General features: G+C 40.8%; 1 protein-coding gene across 13 annotated transcripts in view; it reads right to left on the bottom strand.

The window, feature by feature from the left end:
• MAGI2 (membrane associated guanylate kinase, WW and PDZ domain containing 2) overlaps window positions 1-24,981 on the bottom strand; it is a 652,499-nt gene that overhangs the window by 91,928 nt on the left and 535,590 nt on the right. For 12 of the 13 annotated variants that reach the window (XM_077338042.1, XM_077338044.1, XM_077338045.1 and 9 more), the window contains one exon: window positions 20,977-21,612. The exons of the other annotated variant lie outside the window; for it this stretch is intronic. In XM_077338042.1, the coding sequence (XP_077194157.1) occupies window positions 20,977-21,612 (636 nt within the window). The remainder of the gene's footprint in view (window positions 1-20,976; window positions 21,613-24,981) is intronic. 13 annotated transcript variants of the gene reach the window in all.

Below are 24,981 nucleotides of genomic sequence, written 5' to 3'. Positions count from 1 at the left end.
CATTCCTTTTAAGAGCTAAATCCTGCCTTTCCACAAAAAACATTACCTGGCAGTTAATGAAGAAATTAAATAATATTAAAAACGACAAGAAATTAGAATATTCAATTTGACAGCAGCAAATCAATACAAAATCTGCTACAATTGATGAGTGATAACCATCTTTTCAAACAGAGATTACGCCTCTTCTCTTATAAAACCATGCTCCCTGTCACCTGAAAGAAAGAAAAGAGGAAACCAGAAAAACTACTTTAAGGGATGCATCTACCTGTAGAAGAATATTTTACACACAGGCGAGGGATGCTCAGGCATGATGTGACTGTGTATGATGGTGGTCGGCCAGAAACAATTCTGTTGCATTGTGCCTCATAAACAATAAGAATGGGGGATGTAGTTCTTTAGAAAAAGGTACCAGGGTCCATGTTTACTGACCTATCATCAGTGTGAGACAGCGTTGAGGGTAGGGCCAAGGTCTGGTCTCAGAATGTGGGATGGATCACAAAATAGAAATACTACAGTAACACAAATCCCTTGTTTTCCAGAACAATTTGGGGAACCTGTTGATGTCTCCCAGATCTGCTTGCTGGGTGGGGCCATCCTTGGCACCCAAGAACAAGAAAAAGTGTCCCATTTCCAAAATTGGGGGCAGTGATGTTGCAAACTCTGATGGACAGTCTCAAAAGTATGGTTGCCAATCTCCAGATGGGACCTGATGAGACCTGATGGGACCTGAATTTCTGAAATTATAGCTAGGTCTGCCAATTCCTGCAGGTTTTGGACCAGGTCCTGATGAGGGCAGAGTTTCAAGATGGGAGGGAATTCAGCTGAGATCACTTATAATTCCTGGAGAACAACAGGCCCCACCTGACAATTCATAAACTTAATCTCATCTAAATTAGACTATAAAGATCAATTTTCCTGGGGAAAATAGCAACTTTGGAGGGTGGGCTATGGTATCACATCCCTCCTGAACTCTTTCCTCTTCCAAACTCTGTTTTCCCTAGGCACCATGTTCATAGCTTTTTCTGACGCACATGAGAATACACTCTGAGTACAGAACTTAATGATAGCGAAGAGTGGTGACTTTAGGGACATAACATAGGAATTGGTCTCAAAAAAGGATATAATTTATACATATTGGTTGGAGCCATAAATTACAGTCCCCATTCAACCATTCAGCTACACATTATAGAGAGTGCTATATAGTGTATTATTATAATTTTGACCACTGAGGAAGACCCGGAAGGGTCGAAACGCGTTTGGTCCTATGTATTGTTAGTTCGGTATAGTTTTTAAGATGATAAGATGCTCAAGGTTGACTCAGCCTTCCATCCTTCTGAGGTCGGTAAAATGAGTACCCAGCTTGCTGGGGGGTAAGCGGTAATGACTGGGGAAGGCACTGGCAAACCACCCTGTATTGAGTCTGCCATGAAAACGCTAGAGGGCGTCACCCCAAGGGTCAGACATGACCCGGTGCTTGCACAGGGGATACCTTTACCTTTACCTATAATAAATAATTAACAAGTTTTACATTATTTTTATTGTTCAGTTCAGCTTTTGAGTTCCTACCTGTTAAGGTTGGGTTTTGTTCCTTTTTTGGTTTAACCATGTTCACATCTCCAGGAATTTCTCAAGCCAAAGGATAGTAAACTTGCATTTAGAAATACTTTCCCAACACAATGGAAATGGGAGGGAATTCAGGTGGGGAATTGTCAGGTGGGGCCTGTTGTTCTCCAGGAATTATAAGTGATCTCAGCTGAATTCCCTCCCAACATAAAAGCATTTATGTTGTTTGAAAATCTAGGATTTTTACAATAGAGATTTGGGCTGTAATAATGCTATATTAAACTTCACTCACCATTCTAAGAAAGAACCTATTTACATGTGCATTGTGCCACCAAAGCTGCTTTTGACTTATGACAGCCCTGTGAATTAATGACCTCCAAAATATCCTGTCATTAACAGCCTTGCTCAGGTCTTGCAAACTGTGGGGCATGGTTTCTTTCATACATTATATCTCAAGTTTTTTTTCTTCTTTTCCTACTGCCTTTAACTTTTCTGAACATTATTGGCTTTCCAATGAGTCTTGTCTTCTTATAAGGTAACCAAAGTATCATAGCCTCAGTTTAGTCATTTTAGCTTCCAGAGTTCAGGTTTGATTTGTTCTAGAATAAGGTGACCAGATTTTAACATTGGTAAAGCGGGACTACATTGACCGGGGGGGGGGGGGTTCTTGATTAAACATTTGGTCTATATGGAGCAACAAAAAGTTTCATAGAACGCATAGAATACAAAAATAGTATTGTAAAATATATTTTTTTATTTTCAACATAAGCACAGTTTGCCAGGTACCCCCAGATGTCCCTCCAAAAATGGGGCAATCTGGTCACTTTATTCTAGAAACCAATTATTTGTCTTTTAGGGACTTCATGATATTGTAAAACTATCCTCCAATACCACATTTCAAACAAATCAACTTTCTTTCTATTAGCTTTCTTCATTGTTTAACTTTCACACCTATACATGGTAATGGTGAATACTATGGTTCGAATTATTTTGATCTTGATTGCCAGAGTCATTTCCTTATGCTTAATAATCTTTTCTAGCTTCTTCATGGCTGTTCTTTCCATTCTTAATCTCATTCTGATTTCTTTACAGTCTCCCTTTGGCTTGATGATAGATAATCTTGAACAATTTAAATTTCTTCATCATCAGTTTTAAAATTGTCCAGGATCCACTACTTTTGTCTTCTTGGTGTTTAGCTGTGATCCTGCTTTGGCACTTTCTGCTTTAACAGTCCACAGTAGTCATTTCAAGTCTTTAACAATCTGATACACAACATACTAGATAAATCTCACAAGAAAGCTGGATCATGTTTTCCTAAAACTGCAATAGTGAATTTCCAATCTCTCTTGTTAGTAGATGTGTGGAGAGAGCTTCACCTTAAGATTTGTCAATGCACATTTTTCTTGCATTGTCACAACTCCTACTTCAAGATTGACCAATGTAGACTTCAAAGTCTCTAGTTCCAAAAATCCAGAATGTAGAAATTTTACCGAACACTTTTGCTGATCATAACCCCCTATTTGTAGAAATGTCCTATTGCACAGTGGGTGTGAGAAAGTGGAGAATGAATGCATTTATTTTTGAAGATCCAAACAAACTTCAGAGTTGTGAAGCAGGCCTCTAAGCATTTTTGCAAATCAATATAACACTGGATGTCCCACTTTCGACAGTGTGGGATGCAAGTAAAGCTTTTATGAGGGGTAACTTGTTACGGATGAACACGGCAATAAAAAAAAGAGAAAAAGAATTATTGCAGATTAGAGATTCACTTGCTCAATTAGAAATACAACATCAGACCCATCTAAAAGACTGGCTAAACAGATCAAATTGCTGAGGATCCAAAGCGATAGCATTGAAATTGAAGAGATAAGGAAAAAGCTGGAATAACTAAAACAATTTCTTGATAGTCCTTATATCGAAAGCTTAGATATGAATATTTTCAGTCAATCAATGAAACTCATTTCCTCCAAGAATCTCTACTAGTTGGTGCTTTTGCTTATACTAAAGCACAACTATCACCATCCAGAAGATGCTTATTATTAAGGAAATCCAGGGGGTTTCTGTCTCCCAACAGGGATTCAGCTGTCAGAAAAGGTCAGATGATGACATGGAAATGATATGCTCATTTCCATTAAAACAAACAGACTGCTTTCTATTTTATGGGTCTTCTCATGGCTCTCTGAATTGCCCAATTAGCATGCTCAAGAAATTTCCTGCCACTTTTAAAAGACAATCCGTAAAGGCAGACTTTGAGGAATCTGCCTTTGAGGAATGAGAGTGTGAACAGGTCTTTTTTGTACAGATTTAGGTTCAGAGCAGAACAGAATAAAGTTTGCACCATTGGGTAGTCCTGAAGCACCACAAGGCTCAAAGTACCCAAGATACTTGTTCACATGGTCTAAGGTTAATGTTTCTGTCTCTGGGTATTTAGCCCCTACATGAGATTAAACTATTCTGAAATCAAAGGCAGAATTTTGTAAGCAGTTGTTAGATAATTTTCTGTAACAATCCATACTCCCCACAGTTCAGTCTGCAAAATGCACATGTGTGAGAAGTTTTCAAGAAGCGCCTCAAGACTCAGTGTATATAACTAAACATTTCCATGGAACATAATGTTATGGCAAATAAGTGGCTTTAATGAAATAGATATGGCATGCTGCTCAAATTGTTCCCAAAGGACACAAGTGGCATTGCCATCAAAGTGATATGCCTCACAATTAAAGGTAAAGGTATCCCCTGTGCAAGCACCAGGTCATGTCTGACCCTTGGGGTGATGCCTTCCTGCAGTTTCATGGCAGACTCAATACAGGGTGGTTTCCCAGTGCCTTCCCCAGTCATTACCATTTACCCCCCAGCAAGCTGGGTACTCATTTTACCGACCTCGGAAGGATGGAAGGCTGAGTCAACCTTGAGCCGGCTGATGGGATTGAACTCCCAGCCTCATGGGAAGAGCTTCAGACAGCATGTCTGCTGCCTTACCACACTGCACCACAAGAGGCTCTGCCTCACAATTAGGGACACCCATTTAGTCATGGCATTCAGCAGTCATTTTTTCCCTTACACCAGGCATGCTTTACTTTTTTTTGTTGTTACCTGTTCAGACTTGCCCTTACCTCAACCAATGTCACATGCTCTGATAGGTATCTACAGAAGAGTCTTTGACAATTAGAGACAGGGACCTGGAGATTTCCTTATACAGGAGCACTAAAGGCATCTGCCAAGAAATGCCTTCAAAGTACAGAAATCAAAGGCTGTAGGCAACTGGCATGCACAATCATGCTACTTGAGAGATTTGGTGAGTACTGGCAGCAAACAGATCACCCAAAATATTGGCAATGGGACCAGTGAAATGCCTTATTAGTGTCCCATTGCTGCTTAAGATTTACCACAGAATTAAAATATAATATTTCTGAGCTCCTCCTGACTCAAAGATACATTAATCTATCAACATGTTTCAGAATGTTAGTTTGTATTTTAGTTTTCAAGTTTTGTATTTCTATGGTAAGGGGGAAAACCCAAAAGATTTCAAAGCAGAATACATTGGGCTTATGTTCCATTGTCCTGAGGGGGAAATATTGGACCAAATCACAGTTTGAAGTGGGAATACGTATACTGTTAGAAATTGGTATTTATCTTTTCTATTGAAGCTGTAAAGGTCAGAGAATTACATCATGACTGACCAACAGTCCATTTTAAATAGATTGGGCATAATTCAACTACATCCTCCAATTTGCAATTTTCCAGTAGAAAAATTTGATTTGAGCCTAAATATTAATAGAAAGGAAAAAATGAGATAAGTGGAGTGTGACACAAAACTGGAGCTTTCTAAATCTTAACTTTCACTTTTATGATTCTTAACATCCTGATTTCCTGCAAACAGAAGCACTGAAAGAATACTGACTGTGGAACTTGGCAGGCCAAATACCAGTTCCTCACAACCCAAGTGGCAAAGTAAAATTATAAAGTCCATGACTGGTGTCTCTTGAACTCTCCAAAGGACATGTTTGTGCTAATCATGATGCTGCTCCTTGCCTGTCCTTATTTTTGGCAGAGTGTAAATATGCATTCTACAGCTCTTGCATATTCCAACACTCATGACTATAATTCCCAATCACTTGCTAAAATAACTCATCTATTCCTGCCCTTCACATCCATTTCTCTTTTTTTCAGCCTTTGCTTTCAATCAACTAAGAATTAACCTCATGCCAAGAATTCTTGTTTTAAAAGGCCAACTGGATGGAACTGGATGAATGATTGTGAAGCACTGGAACAGCATTTCAGCGTGTGATAGTAAACATGGCAGCACACTGAAGAGTCCAAATAAGACTAGCTTGTCTGTTGTCAGTTGAGCAGACAGAGCAACTAGAGGGACATATGAAGAGTAATCTGTAAAGGTTTATAGTTATGTATTTGTTGATGAAATGTTGCCTTCATCATATAAAGAACATGATACGGTACCAGAAAATTTAAAAAGAAAAATGACGAAGAATAATTGTTGGCACTAAAAAAGTGTTATAAATCTCTGTTGGCACATCACAAACATAACTTCCTCTGTAAGGATTGGAAACAACTGACTGCAGTGGCTAACGATAATAATGTATCTCCATTCTGCTCATTAACTCAGGAATGAAGTCTATCATAATAACCCTTTATGCATTTCATAATCTGTCTGGGTTAACTATTTCAGTTCTCTCTTTTCCTCAATGAAATCTAATTCAATCTTAACTACTTCTTCTGACTGTTTGTCTCCCAGTTGCCTTATGTCTTGTCTGCATGAAAGTAAAGCCTTGACTGCAGATTGAATTCTTAATGAGATATTTCATATTAATACTACTTGGCAGGCTGAAGTTTTAGTCCCAGGCTTTAGCCTGCCAAGTAGTATTAATATGAAATGCCTTCGATAACATCCCACACACTTGCAAACAGCCTATCATAGTCCCCTTCTTTTAAAAAGGGTTCTACTCTGATCTAGCATGTTACTGCTCAATTTCTCTATTATCCTGCTCAGGCAAATTATACTCATCTGTTGGAATTGATGGAATCTAATAATATCCTGGGAGCAAACTGGCTTCAGAAGAGGCTGTTCTCCTTTAGACCACTGTCTGATTCTCTTCCATTTAGACCCCCCAAACATACACTTTTAGAAGGAGTTCTTTGTGGATCTTAAGGAAGCATTTGACAGCATCTCTAGATAAAGACTGTGGACCAAATGGATAGATGACTACTAGGTTGATAGAAAATCTTCATATTGGACAGAGTGCTCAGATCTATTGCAATGTAGAAAGAGCCGCCAGCAGCCGGCCTGACGCGTCGGAGGCACTTCGCGCCTCCGACGCGCCAGGCCAGTGGCAAAGGGAGCAATTGCGAGCCGCACTATGCGTGGCTCGCAGTTGCTGGGGCTGGGAATCGGAGGGACCAATCGGCAGGCGCGCAATTGTCCGTACGGAGGAAGGGTCCAATCCGGACCCTTCCTCATCACGGACACATCCCGCCTTAGAACCCCTTAGCCATTTATTTAGTCCATGGCGCCCGCGGTGCCACGGGCGGTTTAAAGATAATTTGTCTGGCTCCCTTGACAAAAATTGTCATCCTCCTTGACAAGGTGTCCTACTGATCCTACTCATTACATGTTGGCAATGTTCTTGCATTAGACTTCACAGATTAATGAATACATTTGCAATTTACTGTCATTCTGAAGATCTAGGAATTAATTATGGTAAATTTAAAAGTATTCCTCTCTCAGAAGAAAAGGAACCCTCCCTTATACCAATGATGAGCTGATAATGTTAGAATCTAACAAGTCAAGGATCCAGTCCAACAAGCCATTTGGATCCAGTCAGTCAAAGAATCCTCAGACCTCTCTCTACTTCACTTCCTTCATAAATTGACCAACACACCAAAATGTGTCGGTGGAGTGTCCCTACGAGCAGGATTGGGCCAACTATCCTTGAAGGCTAAACCTTGGCAACTGGCCTTCAATATGTACCTTAAGATGCTCTATAGTAGGGGTCTCCAACCACTGGGCTGTGGACTGGTACCGGACCGTAGGACCCTTGATACTGGCCTGTGCACCAGCAGCCATGCCTCCCTCCCGCGGCGCGGCACTCCCTGCACCAGGAGTGATTGGCTGCTTGAGCGGCCAAATCCCTCAAGCCTAGCGTTCAAGCTGGCGCCCGTGCCTTGCTCTCCCCACTCCCCAGTCTGAAAAAGATTGGGGGGCACTGCTCTATAGCAACTCCAGATAGTTATCTTTATTAAAAGCAGATTTTAATAAATCCTTTTCTGGTCAAAGATTCTTGGCACAAAATTCTTTCTTTTTTTGGGGGGGGGGGATTAAACCCTGACAGTATTCAGAAACTGTAGCACATATCTGTTAAATCCTATGCCAAGAAGAATATTATTGGGGATTATTTGAGCACATAGTCTTCTGTCCACAGGGATTGCTCTTCTACAGTTTTTGATATTTCTCCACCAAAGTTGCTGCTTTCCTATGCCTTTTATCTAACTATCCCAAATTGTTTTTAGAACTTTCTTATTATCTCAATTGAATGCACAGCCCACTCCAGATATAAAGGGAAGATTAAGAAATATTTCTTGCTCAGACCACCCTTATGATTGTTCTCAGGGGAAAATTGATACTTTGACATATTTTATTGGAGTTTCCTCTTTATGTTAGCCTTAGAAATAGGTTTTTAACACAGAACATTGATAATTTTTCATCTTCGGTTCATCAGAAGCTAGTTGTACTCCTTGTTTCTGATGGATTCACCAACCATACAGTTGCTGTTGCAAGATTTGTCCATTGGTTTACAGTTGTATCCAGATTATGCCACTAAACAGATGGGTTATTGACTGCTCAAGACTTTTAGTCATGGAGCTTTATTTACATCAAAGGAAAGGTTTTACTATACAGACTACTGCCATTTCAACAACCAGGAAGAACCTCGCCAGACATAAATGGAACGTAAATCCTTGATGTGCCACAGTGAGGTAATAGGGAGAAGGACATTACAACATTTAATAAAACAAACATTCCCTACCTATGACAGAACACACCAGAATACACACATATTCCTGATCATAATCAATAAACTTTCCTGCAGTTATGTTTCAACAGAGGGGAAAGCAGCATCTATTTAATTTCTGCCTGCTACCAGCTCTCAAAACCACAGGAACCCTGCCAGAAAACAGGTGGCAAGTAATTCGCTAGGTGGGAATGGGTGGAAAGTCTACAGGAAGTGGAGTTGTTTCAATGTACAAAACAGCCATTATAGGAGGGCTCTAAAGCACAACACTAAGATAAATAAGGAACTATTGCATGTTTAAAAAATTAAACAGAGGAAATTAATGTTTTAAGAGCCTCTTTGCTAGATCCAATAGAGATTAAACCATGTCTACATAGTTGGCTGTGCAAAACATGTAAATAATAATAACATACACTCAACTCAGTGTCTAATGATTCCCCCCTCCCTGGAGAACTAACACATGTCCAGAAGAGCAATGCCCAGGGGTCAGGATTGATGTGGGGGGTGGCAGAAAAGACAACGACCGTCCCAGGTGCAGTCAAGCACCCCACACTTGGTGTGCATGGAAGGTGGGGCGTGTCAGCCTTTATAAGCACCACGTGCTCCTGCCTCGCCCACACTTGCGCTCCACAACCGAATTGCTTCCCTACCTCCTACCCCATGTGGGGGCCTGGTTCACATTTTGCATTGTGGTGGGTTCAGTTTACTTGTCGCCGTTGGTTTAGGCACGGTAGGAGCCTGTTGTCAGGGAATCCAGTTCGTGCACTGGACTCCCTGGGGGTTGGGGGTCTCCTTAACGAGAATGGCAGAAATACGAGCGTGGCCTGCCCAGCTAGGAAGCCAGAGGCTTGTAGCCAAGCGACCTACAGGGCACCAAAGTGAGGTGGACGCCTGGTGGGCCCTGATGGGGTCGCTTCCCTGTGAGGGATTCCAGTCCCAGAGGATATGCTCTCCTGACTGGGACAGAGCAGGTCCCAAGGCATCCTGGGACCCTTGGGTTTAGCTGCCGGAAGGCTGAGGGGTCAAGCTACTTAATGTGCAGGGTCAACCCTTCATTGGAGGGTGGCATAACAATAAATGGCTGCGGCCATATTTATGCCAAAGAACGAGTCAAGTCTTCATTGGCAAAACTGCCACCCTGCTAACCAATAGAAATCAGGACACCTATCTGTTACATTTTTATTCCACCCTTCATCAAAAAACCATTTATTCTCACAAAAACCATTTTATTCTCACAGAAACTCTGCAAAAGTAGGATGAACTGAGAGGGTATAAGTGGCCCAACGTCATCTTATGAGCTTAATGGTATACTGGGCATCTGAATCTATGTCTCTCCAGTTCTTATCCAATGATACAACCATGCAGTTGTTTTCTCTTGCCCCCGAGGGACAGACCAGATTCAATGGGATGAAATTAATTCAAAAGAAATTCTATCTAAACATCCGGAAGAAGTTCCTGACAGTTAGAGCGGTTCTCTGTGGAACAGGCTTCCTCGGGAAGTGTTGGGTTCTCCATCTTTGGAAATTTTTAAACAGAGGCAGGATAGCCATCTGACAGAGGCTGATTCTGTGAAGATTCAAGGGGGTGGCAGATTACAGTGGATAAGCGATAGGGTTGTGAGTGTCCTGCATAGTGCACGGGGTTGGACTAGATGACCCAGGAGCACCCTTCCAACTCTATGATTCTGTGATTGAACAAGAAGAATATTACAAGTACATCAGAAAAAATGAGGGCTTTATAACTTTACAATACTCTGAAAGAATATGTCCCTATAACTCAGTGTTGAAACCATCGTACGTGTGTTTTTCTATTGTCCACTCTACATTACTATTTGTGGGCAGCTCATCAAACCACTTCTTCCTAAATGACATGGATTTGATGATGAGCCGAAGATCATTATCTTACTAGCATACCAAAACTCACTAGAAATTGAATTGGTTGCCAAGTTTTTACAGCTGGCCATTGTAGGTCTTGCAATTATAGAACAATCAGCACTTTATGATGTATTTTTCTGTTTTTTTTGTATGCCAATAAAGGTCTTTTGATTCTGGACCGTACAATTTAAAACGCACACAAAAATCTGATAAAGTTTTTTTTCCCTCTGAGGATAACTAATCCCAGATGAATTATTTAACATAAACTGCTTTTATTCTTAACAAGAAATGGGACTGATTTATTTTCCCTAGACATTTGCAGATTGTTCCGGTAGGAATGCTGAAGTGTAAATTATTTCTACCCTCCAAGAAAATGACAAAGGAGTCTACTTCAAGACTTCCACATGGAATTGTTGATTTCTCCCCACATTGCAAATTCATGCATATAATTTTTTTTAATCTAAAATTCCTCTACCTGCTCCAACATGGAGAAGGGAATTATTTCATTTTTGAACAAACAGGAAAACAATTTCATACTATGGAAGTTAAATTCACACAGTAACACAGTTATATAAACATAAATGTCCTCCTTGTCTATATGTTCATGGTTGGATAAGCTAAAAGCAATGTGTCATCTCAGAAGGAGTTTTCTCTTCCTCATAAAACAAATAAACTATGGACCAGTCATACATGTAAGAAGGAAAAGAAAGCCATGTTAGTTACCCTGAGCTCCTGGCAAGTAGGCTGGGAGAAATATGAAATAATGAGTTGGTAGAGCATGTGTGTGAATATAACTAAAGCCATGAGCCAGAAAGTCTTCACTTTGCATCACAGGTAGGACAAATAAACTAGATCCTTAGACAAATTTCTACACTGACTTATCTGATCAAGCTCTTGCAAGGATTAGCTAGACAACAGACAGGAAAACTTCTGAACCAGTGCCTGACTGTGCTACCCAACCAATGGTTTGGGGCAGCACTATTAGGAGGGTACTGACACACCATGGAGACTTGGGTGGCTCCCAGCCTTCCCCAGTACAAATTACTGGCATCTTCCCTTGAGCCTGCTGTGGCAGTGGCTGAATCCTATCCAATCCAAGGCCCCTGAGGTACCAACTGATGGTGGTCTGGACCCAGAAATGGGGGAGGGGGAGGTAACAAAATACCTTATCTGAATTTTTTAAAAACTGCACACCAACTTACTAGGCTATACTTCAACAACTCAACTGGCTCCCAATTGAATTCCAGATCAGGCTTAAGGTTTTGGTTCTTACCTACAAGGTCATATGCAGTCTGGGCCCAGTGTACCTAAGAGACCGTCTCTCTGCCTATACCCCCAAAAGAGCATTATGCTCTGCCACCGCCAACTGGTTAGTGATCCATGGCCCCAAAGAAGCACATTGGTCTTCCTTGAGGGCCAGAGCTTTTTCTGTCCTGCTCCCCACCTGGTGGGACGAACTCCCTGAAGAGATCAGGCCCCTGTCCGAACTCCCAAAATTCTGCAGGGCCTGCAAAAAGGAGCTCCTCTACCAGGCATTAGCCTGAGACTGATTACAGGTCCCCCCTGAGACATCTTCTTCAAGGCCGGAACCAGTCTGTCCTCTCTAAGGGCCTTAGCTAAGTTCTGTTCATGTTATATTGTTTAAGAGCACTGAAATTGTGTTATTTAGATTATTGTTGTTGTTGTATTTGTTTATATTATATATTAATTAGTTCCATGTGTCCCCCCATGTTGTATGTAAACTGCCTGAGCCATATGGAAGGGCGATATAGAAATCAAGTAAACAAACAAACAAACAAACAAGATCCACCTTTATGTATTGGTAATTCACCCTACCTCTTATTCTAATAGTGAGTTACTGTTCTTTCAAAAAGAACAGTAAATCACCAAACATACATAACTCCATATCTGAACTGAGATATGGAAAATTGAGCCTGGGATAGTGGTGTTTCTTTCCAGATATGGTTAAATTATTTCTCATGAATGGCATTTAGTAATAGTATACATCAAAACCACTCCCTTATTGAAAGGGAACCATCATTAAAATGGGTATGTGGCATGTTGCAAAAATAACTGTGCTGAACATTAACTTTAATAAGGAAAGATATCATTTGCATTATCTAAGTGCTGGTTGTACTAGTCAGGAATTTTATGGGTGCAAGAATTACTGTGCTTTTGTGACACCACAATTTGTCGTACATCAATGCCAACAGAAGATGTTGTATTATGTTACCACTGGAGGGCATAAAGCAGTGATATATAAGCATGGCAGAAGCACTATTCGGCATGCCTTTCTTATGATCACATATATTAGCCATTTGGCTACCATATAATCCAATGTCAGTGCAACTCCTGCAGATTCTAACAACTGGTTGCAATGTGATTTTAGCTGATGCATTCTCTACCCCTGGCACAGCTTCTTGGGTTTACATAACAGGCACGAAAGAGAATGTTTTGACATCTTTTGTCTTAAACAAAGGAACTCAATCTGGTGTTTTATTGCTACCTCTAATACCTCTATCACAATAATGATAGCATCGATTTCACAGAATATTATCTTCTTTTATTTCTATTGTATTTTAGCAAAGCATTGCACTGGAGTTACAAATCTTGTCATTTATACAATATACGTAATCAAGAGTTTGTGACGTCGAACAGTGAGGTCAGTAAGAACATTATACATACACTCGATACACTTAGGTGAACCTTACATACACCCTAATAACATACAAAGTGTTAGTCATCAGAGTCAGGTGGCTTTGGTAACATTCCACCATTAAGAACCCTCTTGTTTATATTCATCAGACATGAAAGACCATAGGCTGGATTAAACAATGACCTTCTGCTAGTGGAGGCACTAATCCTTTAGTAGGAGGATCTTTCCCTTGCAGAAGAGTGTTCTGCATCAGGGGAAGGCTTCTGCTGCCAGAGGAGAAGTCCTCTACTAGTGGACAGATTCATGGGATATGAGTTGGCTTTTGAGTGAGTTGTTTCAAGTCAAAAAAATTGAACAGCAAGTGCCTGCCTCCTTCCCCAATCAGCTTCCCACCAGTTACTTTCCACCTTGCTTGCAGATGCCATCAAAAGATGTAATTTCCTATTATTGACCCCTAACAAGGAATCTTGAGGCACCATAGAGTGCTTTCCACAAGCACTCATGCCCTTCTATTCAGCCCACAGTTTCAGCATAAACAACTGTTCTCTGCATAATTAAATAGTTCTGCTTCTTCACATGGAAAGAAATATTCAACAGCTCCAGCTATTCTAGGCAATATTATAATAGCTACCAGAGTTAAAACACCAAAATATTGCCTAAGTTGCATATGGAAGATTCAATATGTAATTCCCATATTTTATGTCATAATAGTGCCAACACCTGTATATGCATAAATTATACACTGGAAAACCAGTGTTTTCTCTTCTGTGTACAATGCAATTCTCATTAATGCTGCCACTTAACTTAGGCACATTTCTCTTGATGACAATCCCTTTAATTTATTAACACAACCATTGCTCATTTAGCACATACTTCTTAAACATATGTTAGGAGGCAGTCCCTACCAATAATACCAACTATATATTGCAAAACAAAACAAAAAATCACTAAAATTAAAGCTCTCCATGAAATATATAAGAAAACTGCCTTGCTAACACAACGGCAATATGATAAGTAAGTACATCTTCCCAGAAATATGAAGAAGAGATATTTTCTGATTGCCTTTTTTGAATGAAATTAACATAACTTTATTGCCTACTGACTGCTATCCATATTTGTGTCTTAACAAATGAGCAGCCTCATTATGATTGTTTCCTATCTCTAATGTGAAAATATGAAGGCAATTGCACACTCTACTGCTAGTCACTGACAAAACATATGGAGGATATTAATGCAAATTTTAGGGTGCTTGGGTTTGCATATATAGGAAATATATGCGTACATCTTCCCACATGTGTGTATCAGTTGCTATATCTTGAAGGATGTTGACAAGATAGTATTTCCATAATAAGTCTACTCTGGGAACATTTCCACATTTCTAACCAAACTTTTTGGAGTGATTGGTACAAATGCAGCATCAATATTACAATCATAAAGAAGCAAACAAACAAAACACTGTATGAAAGCAAAATGTGTTTCATGCTGAATTTACTGAAATTCTGATCAAATCCAGAGGTGCAAAGTCTTGTAAAGAAAAGGGGAAAAGTGAATGTTAATTGGTGCCATCTTAAAATGTAATCCCCACAAAGGTTAATTAGAGGTTTAGGGATAAACTGAGGGATGACAATAAAACTGAGGGATGGCAACAAGGCATGACTTTACCTAGGAAAGAAATGTTAATGGATCTGGATGTCAGAAACGAGAGAGAGAGAGAGAGAGAGAGAGAGAGAGAGAGAGAGAGAGAGAGAGAGAGAGAGAGAGAGAGAGAGAAAGAACAATGTGTAGGGAGCAAAATGTGAAGGGAAAAATAGCAAAGACAGTAGGATATGGGCTAGGCCAGGGGTAGTCAACCTGTGGTCCTCCAGATGTTCATGGACTACAATGACAGGGGCTCATTGCAGAGGCTCATGGGAATTGTAGTCCATGAACAGCTGGAGGACCACAGGTTGACTACCCCTGGGCTAGGCAAATTCTTCCCAGAGTCAATTCACATTTCTAAATTGGTGAGCTCAGAATGAGTACAGAAGCAGCAATAATACAGCTTCAGTATACTTAAAGCTTGCAAGTCAGCTCAAATTTACTGCACTACGGGAAAAGTGATGAAACATGAAGGTGTAACAGGTGTGGATTAATGTGGAAACTGGGAGCAACCATGCTGATTTTACATACTGAACTCTGCACAGATCCATATACCCCACAATTTTTTAGGTGCCATTTTGTTTGTGACAACTGTCTTTTGGGTGTCCATGTGTGTCTTATTGCATTTTTAGCAACTGTATCAGTGTATGACAGCATTAGGCCAAGCTCCAAACAGCAACACCTGGACTCTATTAGGGTATGGGGACTGAGGTGTTGGCATCATGCTGGTACGGTGATGTCACTTCAGCAATGACTACTGAGAACCAAGTGGGACAGCACATAGGGAAAGGTGGGCAAAGGCCATACTAGGTTGAGCACATGCTGTCTGCTGCACTCTGCATCCCTCAACACTACTTCAGCAGTGCAGCAGCACCAGTTCCTTGACGGGGGGATTTCCTTGCCCTCCTCTCTCAACAACTAGACTTCCTGCCTCCCAGCTTGCAGTGATGCCAGTCCAGCAAGAGTGTGCGAAGCAGAATCATGTCCTCTTGAAAGGGTAGGAGGCTGATAACTGCTGCTTGCTCCTCATCCTGCTGTGCAAGAGTATCATGCAAAACATGCAATCCATGTCCTGGAGAAGGGCTGGTCTTTGACAAGCTGAAATTTGAATGAAGTTTTTGTAATGCTAATTTCAATAGCTGGATTATTTTAGACAGGAAAAGATAGGAAATGCACTCCAAGCTGTTTATTGAAGAGGGTTCTTATGGGAACAGGTGCTTGCCCAAGTAAGAAAAGCTGTCAAATCAAAGCAAGCCCTTTGGTTGATCAGTAGCCAGCTGCAACAGTGAAGCCTGTCAGCAAAGGCTATATAATAGTATTCAATGATCAGTACAAGAATCACTGTCATCTACATATTAACTTTTACAGATAGTTAATGACCCAGCACAGGGCAAGAGGGTATCCAAGGTGAGCTTGCAAAAAGGCAAAATGAACTGTGCCAGTTTCATAAAACAAAAAAAGGATCCAATTATTTTTCCTAAGAAAGACAATACTAATTGTTCTTCTGTAATAGTGATAATGAAGATAATAATGACGATAAACACCTTAGCACTCACACAGTGCTTCAGCAAATGCAAAGCACATCACATGCATTATTGAGAGAATCCCTACAAAACCCTCACATGCATTATTGAGAGAATCCCTACAAAACCCTCACATGCATTAGTATTATTACCCCAACCCACTGCAACTTCTTGATTGACAACTTAGATTCTAAACTACCATGCTGTATTAGATTTCGTCAGCTGTTAGGAGGAAGGAACAGAAGGTATTAAGTGTGTTTTTAAAGTGATGCTTATAGGACAGAAGGGCTCAGACATGAGACTGTGCACAACCAGCATTTTGTTTAAATTGTGCCCTCAGCTGGTATGCTACAGTGCCATTTGGAACCCAGAATTCTCTGTATTTGTTCATATGAGAAGGGGTGTGTTTGGTATAGCAGTGTCAGACTAGGACTGGGTAGATCCTAGGTAGGGTTGACAACTGTCTGGAGAAAAGAGTCCCTTTATTGGAGGCTTAATGGAATCTTACATACCCCCATGCCATTAAAAGCTTCAGTAATAGCTTTCCATACATGAAGGATGGTGTTTGTTTATTTATTTATTTAGAAGAGTTGGTTCTTATATGATACTTTTCTCTACCAGAAGGAGTCTCAAAGACCGTTTATGCACTGGGAACTTCACTGCCCCAGCTCGCATGCAGGAGCACAAGTTGGGGGCAGTTGAGGTGCACCAGGCCAAACTCTCCCCCATGTTGGTGCAGGAAGAGGTGGGGCAACCTGCCATGACTAAAACTCCAGCCTGCAGCCCGGCATGAAACCTCCAGTGCATAAACGGTCAAAGTGTCCTACAGTCATCTTCCCTTTCTTCTCCCCACAACAGACACCCTCCCTGTAAGGGAGGCTGAGGGAGCCCTGATATTACTACTTGGTCAGAACAGCTTTATCAGTGCTGTGGCAAGCCCAAGGTTACCCAACTGGTTGCATGTGGGGGAGTGGGGAATCAAACCCAGCTCACCAGATTAGAAGTCTGCACTCCTAACCACTACACCAGGCGGGCGCATGTGTCAGGGTAGTCAACTTTTTAAAATCGAGGGTGTCCAGAATTTTTCTTGAAACCATTTGGCAAACCCACTCATCAGGTGATCTCTGGTCTATCTGTAATACCCTTCACTTACAGCTAATCCCAACTCCCCCACACCCAGTTATGATAAGGAGCAGATAACATGTCAGACAATACAAGATTTGTATACCATCCCAGTGATTGTGTTTTCTATGCTATACCACTCATAAATGCCACAACTGCGACAAGGCAGTCTTGTCACTCTAAGAGTTATGGACAAACCTGGTGCGATGCATTCTTTCCTTAATTACAACAGTCAATACAGCTAAGAGAACTATTCAGAATGGCAGAGACCATTACTCAAACTTTTGAGAAATGAGACAATGAAAGACAGGAAAATGAGAAAAGATCATTTGCAGTCTCAACTTGCTATGGCTGTTCGACATTAAATGAAAAAAGAAAAAAAAACACAGCAATTCTAAACATTAATGTTATGTGGCACCAATTATTTTACTGATATTTTATATATCAGTCATTAGCTTCACGAGGGATAGGGGGTGGGTTTACCATATTAGTGACATAGAAAGCTTAGCTAAAGTTTGTAGTGGCTGATGAATATCAATGCCAGAGACTTCAAATATGAAAAGAGTCAAAACATGTGTTGTTGGAGAAACAATTTCAATTTAGAAAACAAAAAATTACTTCAATATACTATGTATTAAAATTAAATTAAGTAATGAATTAAACAGTTATTAATTTCCATGGTCATTCTTTGATTACACTTCGGGCCTTTTCGCACGGGGATCTTTGTTGCAAATTGTTTGCGGAATGAAAAATCGCCATTTAAAATAGTGGAATTCGTCGTTATGCATACCTGCCTTTGTAGTGGAATCAGCTGCGTTTTTTAGCGTTTCCCACAGGCTTCCGGTCTCGGCAGAAATCGCTAGAAAGGAAGCGCTATTGCCAAGCTCGTCCCGCCCCTGGCCGTCAAGCAGCCAATGGGCAGCCGTTAGCATGCTCCCAAACAGCCCCTTTCCCTTTAAGAAAGGTTTTTAAAAAAAAAAAACCGACCCATAGCAACGAATCTAGGTAGATTCGTTGCTACGGAGAGACCCATCCAGCTGCCTAATGTGAGCTGTCGTTTGATTGTATGATCGTTTGCACGCTGCCTCGAGTGATAAAAAAAAATTCCCCCCCCCCTTCTCACGGGCCCGATTTTCGGCTGAATTTATGTGTAAAAAATAAAGGGACTTTATTTCAGCAAACGGGCTTTTATGTGGTTTGTGCTTAGTGACTAAAGGTGAAGGACTGAAGCCAGGGAAGCCTCTAAACAGAAAGAGGCTCGCCGGTGCGTTTATCCCCGCTCGCTCGGAGAAAAAAAAAATGGCGATCGCTTCGCCGGAAGTTTGGAGGAGAGAGCCAGGGGGAGGGACTTTGAAGAACCAGCAACAATGGTAACGCACAGGTCTTTAGCGCTACTGTTGCAGATTGGTTGCAGGAGTGTATCGCTATCCGGAGGGTGAATCCACTTTTCTGGATTCCCCTGAAAGCGCCACAACGAAGCGCTTTTTGCGGGTCGGTTTCAGGATTGTTGCAGATTGTCTACGACGTCGTGGGTTATGGCAAATTAGTAGCGTTTCCAATTAGCAACCATTGTGCTATTTTGAAGCCGTGCGAAATGACCCTTCAAATTCAATCCTCCTTCCTTATACCTGAATTCTACTATTCATTTCTATTCTCACATACTTAAAAAACGCACATTTTTATTATAGACTTATTTATCCAGCCAAACTGAGCTCTGTATCTATTTACAAATGTCTATAAAAACCATCATATATCTTAGAAATATAGGATCAATTCAAAAATTCTACCCCAGAACATGTGCAAATGGCTGGGTACAATTAATTCAGGGTTAGTTCCCCACATTAAATTGATTTTAACCTCCATTGGTTAGCCATACGTGTATAATCAAACCAATCCTTCCTGTGCTGCATCACAACTTGTGAATTAACTGAGTTACCTTACAATCAGAACACAGGACCAGATTGTGATCCACTACTGATACCAACTAATAACTATTTGCAAAGGCAATTATGTTCAGCTATTAAAGCAGAAGCCCTGTTCATATGAATAATTAGAACAACACCCAGAATTCATAAAATATTACTTCAGAATTCAGTTTTGGGCAAAAAATCTACTCTGATGTTCATGGACTTCATTATTCAGAAATGACTACTTTGTGCTTTCTTTGTTATAAATTTAGTGTATACTATCCCCAAATCAAGTTATTGATTTTAATCCTTTATCATCTTTTGCAGAGTTGGTTGTTCTTCCAATTGAGTCATTCTTTAAGTTCTAGGCTGAAACCTTGCCTCCTTTCTCCCTCATGGGGCAGAAGCTGCTTATAAAAGAGCCACTGTGATGGATACATTCTGAGGCAAACAGGCACCCTTCCTTAAACAGGACCCCTCCCATATTTCATCTTGCCAACCATCTGGAAGCCCATTCCTTTATAGGATGCAGGACGGATTCTTGTATGTGCTCTTCCTGCCCAGGATGTAGACTGCTCTCAGCAGAGGCAAAAGTGATGCCGCATACACTGCAAGATAATGAGGGCCATAGTTGGAAGTATATTGCTAAGCTGCACTGGAGAGTGCCCAGCATTCTCACTTGGTATAAAGAAGGGAAGAGTCCTGCTTCACTCATACAAAATGAGGCTTTTTCCACATAATCGTGGAGGGACTGTATCGACTAATGTATGACTAGGACAGAGAGACCCAGCCTTGGACCTGTCACTCCCTCTTACTTAACCTACTTCACAGGGTGGTGAGGAAATCAAACTGGGAAGGGAGATCTGGGAGTATTACACTGAGCTCCTTATAGGCAAGGCAGAATGAAATGTTAGAACAGACAGATGGCAGTCCTTACCTGACAAATGAAAACTACGCTTATACCTTCAGTCTCTACACTAGAACTGTTTGCTTAAGAGGTGCTGGAAAAAAACACCTTATCACTTAACCATTTCAACAAAAATTTCTATTCTATTTTCTATTGTCTGGGAACTGTGCAGTTATTTCCAGGACAAATCGAACCTGAAGTAATTGCTCATATAAGCCTAGTAGATATAAGTAATCAAATTTATGTCACAGGACAGTGGTCAAGTCTGTAATTAAATTTCTTGATATGGATGGGCTAATTCAGAGTTTGCGTTTTCCTAACCAGAGATCATTCTGAGAACCAATCACTATGTCTGGATATATGAGTGTACGAATGTATTACACTAGCAACCTGCAACTGTATTAACTTGTTCTTGAATAGGTGGTTAGACTTCCTTGGTCATATAGGAAAGTTATAATTAGAACACCATCAATCTTGCAACATCAGTAAATACAAGTGTAATCAAAATGGGGTCTGAGACAGTGACACCTATGATTTTCCTACAGAACCACAAAATACTCATAGATGTTAATTTCTCAAAACATAAGTGATAAGGGGGTTTACAGTATAATATTACATTTTGCCTACATGCCTCATCACTTTTATATTTTTGTCTTTTGCAGACTTAGAATAGTCTTCCACACAGCACATAGTGATATAGCAAGCATATTTTAGATGCTTTCAGACATATTAATATAATGGTGTAGACTTTCTAGACTTACCTCCTCTATGGATAATCAAAGAAGTCTCACTTCCAACTGGACATTCCTTAAGTATATCCACTACTTCTGCATGGCTCAGGTTCTGTACATTCTGCTGGTTGATCTCAACAATGAGGTCACCTTCACATAAACCAGGACATCCCTGAATGTCTAGAATTTGCTTCACCCTCTGTCCTGTGGGACTGTCTGCTATAGTGAAGCCAAAGCCCTGGGCCCCTTTCACAATGGTTAAGGTCATGAGTTCAGCTTGTGTGGCCCCAGAAGAAGCCATGGATACATTATCATCATGAACGGGTGGTGGGAATGTACTATCAAGCTGACTATCTGTTGGAATGGAGTGCAAGGAATGTGGTGGCCGATCTGTTACATCTGGAACAGACTGAGAAGTTCTAGAAATGTATTCCAAATAAGTTTCATAGTTATGTCTTCCGTTGACTACTACAGGAGGCCTTTCCATGACTGCAAGAGGTGGCACCATGCTGTTGGCAGGATCTTCAGGATCAAAGGGTAGAGGGTATCCACGACATAGCACCAGGTTGACACTCTGACCAATAGGAACAGACTGGAAGAGTTTGACTACATCTGCGTGAGTATGCCCAAGGACACAAACTTCATTAATATAGACAATGACATCACCTAGAAAGAGAAAAAAATAACGACATGAGATAACTTCCAACTATGCTTGTGTTACAAGAGTGAATGAATTTGGGATCTCCAGAAGAGATTGCCATTCTCCAGTGGCTGCTGAATCAATTAGTTTTAAAAGATTCTGCCAATGGAGATAGCATGGCTGCTACCAAAATTAGTTTTTGTAGATGAGAAGGCACTTCATTTTTTTCAAAAGAAATATATCCAAATTAAGGCACTGATAATCTCTAATAGGGTGGCAGTTTTTGCTTCTCCCTAACCACAAAAAAAGTACTTCCTTTACCCTGTTTCTTATGGAAACTTAAATTCAAATCCAAATTCTATATTAATTCTCTAAAGACAGCATGAAACAAGATTAATTTTTCCATATAAGTTATATTATGTGTAGTCACAAAGAAAGTTATTTTAAGTTTGCATTTTTTGGTCAGAATGTTGAGGTCTGTGGCTCAGCCAGCATCTTCTTAGCATATAGAAGACTCTGGGTTCAAACCCTGACATCTCCAGTTAAAGGATCAGGAAGTAAACGAGATGAAAGACCTCTGTCTGAGATCCTGGAGAGACTTTATCAGTTTGAGTAGATAATACTGATTGTGAGGGACCAATGGTCTGATTCAATCTAAAGCAGCTTTATGTTGTATTCACCTCATGCCAGCAACAGGATAGGCCAAATGCTTATAGATTGAGTTCACAAGATATAAAAATCATATCCCCTGCCTTTCTGACAATAACTGTAGCAGCCTGGACATTTGACACTTCACACTTCCATCATATACATAGACAACTGGAAATGCCCACTTTGGAGACATAGTCCAGCAGCCCAGACCAAGCTGAGACAGACACAGGCCACAATCATCTTAGAGAACTTAACTTTCTTCAGCTGACACCAACATAAATTTATGCTGTGCTTTTTTTTGGTCACCAAAATAATGTCAGTAATATATAACATTCTGCCAATTTCCACCAAGTTCCCCCCTTGGGAGAACCCTTTTAAAAAGTACCAGTAGTCAGTACTGTTTAGTACCACCACTTCTACACTTGCATGCGTGCACACACACAGCTTTGCACTCAAGACCCCAATCATGATTATGCACTTAACAAGAAACCGGCTATTAAAGTTCCTACTGTAATCAATGGGGCATAAATGGGTTGGGTGAGGTTAATATGGACTGAGAACCAAAGCTAAACTCCAAGAAACCAAAATCTGGCATTTGAAAGTCTAACATCTATTTTTGAGGCAGTGCTTTTGTAAGCAGAGCCCATTTTGTCAGATACATTCATATGGAAAAGATACACACATCTGATCCTACGCAGACAGCAGAAGGACAAGAAGGGGAAGCTAGTACAAACAGAGCTCAGACCCAGTTTCAAAGGATAAAGGTGTGCTTCATTAGTTTTCAGGACACACATAAAAATAACATCCAGTCAAAAAAGTAAAAGATAAATCAGAGTTGGTGCACACCATTTTCAATGGTTGATGAATCAGCAAAGCAGAATGAATTTGAACAGTGAACATAAATCTGAAAAGAAGAACAAATTACTTCTTGTAATACGTTAACCACACTAAGTCCTCACTAAGTCCAAGAAGTCTGCATATGAATTCCAACTCAGCAATTTTGTTCTGGAGTTACCTTTCAGCAAGAAACATTCAAAAGCCAGTGGAGACGCATGTCATACTCCTTGGGCATTTCAGAGAAGATTGGAATGTTTTAATCACATCTGACAAACTAAACTCTGACTCACAAAAGTTTATGTCACAAGAAAGCCATTAGTCCAGGTGCCACAAAATTCTTTGGCTCTATTCAGACCTAATTGTGCAACCATGATTCAATTTAACTCCAGTTAGTTTGTGAAACTGGGGCTCAGCGCAACAGCAGTCATTAAAAACTTGGCCAAAGACAAATGTTCCTGCACAGATGCTCAGTTGGTATCTCAGCCTGGATTGTGCTTATCCTGAACTAGTTGCACAATGTACATATTCATACATCATACATCTAAGTAGAAGAACTCAAAGTATTTTCCAATTGCATTTAAAACACCAATAAAAACTATATAAAGATTTTAAAAATTGCATCCATGATAATTATAAGTTTCCTCCCAAAATGATTTGGCCATTATTCTGGAAGTCTCTAAGGACTTGTGCAGCAAACTCAACCAGGCCCAACCCTTGCAGGTTCTGATCTACCAGGACTGGAGCCCTTTAGAGACTCTGCCTCTCAGAGTAGAAGAACCAAGATTCAAGTCTCTGCAGGGAGATGGAATGGTGTAATGGTCAGCAATGGTGTAACTCAGTGGTTCCCAAACTTATCTGGCCTACCGCCCCTTTTCCAGAAAAAATATTAATCAGCTCCCTGGAAATTATTTTTTTATGTTAATAGTTATTCATCACCCCCAAATGCACCTGTGGCCCATCGCCGCCCCCCTGGATCGCTGCAGCACCCACCAGGGGGTGGTAGCACCCACTTTGGGAACTGAATGCCTGATCTGTATTGGGTCATGTGTGTATGACCATACTTGCAGTTGTGGTAAACTCACCACAAAAATTATTTATTTGCTTGCCACTGTGAGGAAACATTGCGAGGGGGGAGAATAAACTTCTGGTTTACCTTCAACATAGTTTTCATCAGCAGAAATAGAGACAGCGTGGGGTGGAGGAGACATTTCGCCTCTTGGGTATATCATATAGCTTGTCCCCGAGAGGCTCTTTTTTTCAGTGGCAGCTTAACTGGGGGAAATATGTGGAGAAGCTATGACAGCCACCTTACCAGATGCATTTGCTCCCTTTAATGAATTGAGTCAAGATTTAAAATTTTTTATTTCCAGAATTCACCTGTTCTAACAGTCAATAAGGTCATGAAGAAGAAAGATGTCTAGTATCCCTGGCTGACACAGAAAGTTCAGGCCATGCTAAATGATTCATAAAGTTACTTAGAATTTTTAGAGAGAGTGTACTACTGTTTATACTAAGGTGACCAGATATAGCGCTTTTGGCGGGACCGCCCTGATAATTAACAATTTTCCCCGTGTCCCTCCGCGTATTTAAAGAGTCCCAATTTTTGCCTAGGGTCCTCCTCCTCCCCATCTCTCCCACCAACCCAAGACACTCACTACGGTGCCACGACACCTGAACTTTCGGGGGGGGGGGCTTCTCTATCAGGGCCTCTCCTCCCTCCCAGATGCCATTGGCCAATCACAGCTGGTCGGCCTGTTCAGGCGAAGCTTCTCGGGACCAGAGGCAGCCCACAGAGACCGTCCTCAGCTGCTGTAAGAGAAAGTTCGGGCACCACAACCCCTGCTGCAGGAGAAACATGCACTTCCATTCTTGGTGGAAGAATACCTTCGAGGTTCCCATTGGCTCCT

The sequence above is a fragment of the Paroedura picta genome, chromosome 5 (genome assembly GCF_049243985.1).
Source record: "Paroedura picta isolate Pp20150507F chromosome 5, Ppicta_v3.0, whole genome shotgun sequence".
Classification (NCBI taxonomy): domain Eukaryota; kingdom Metazoa; phylum Chordata; class Lepidosauria; order Squamata; family Gekkonidae; genus Paroedura; species Paroedura picta.
Note: the sequence above shows the minus strand (reverse complement) of the source record. Positions and strands in the feature narration are given on the sequence as shown.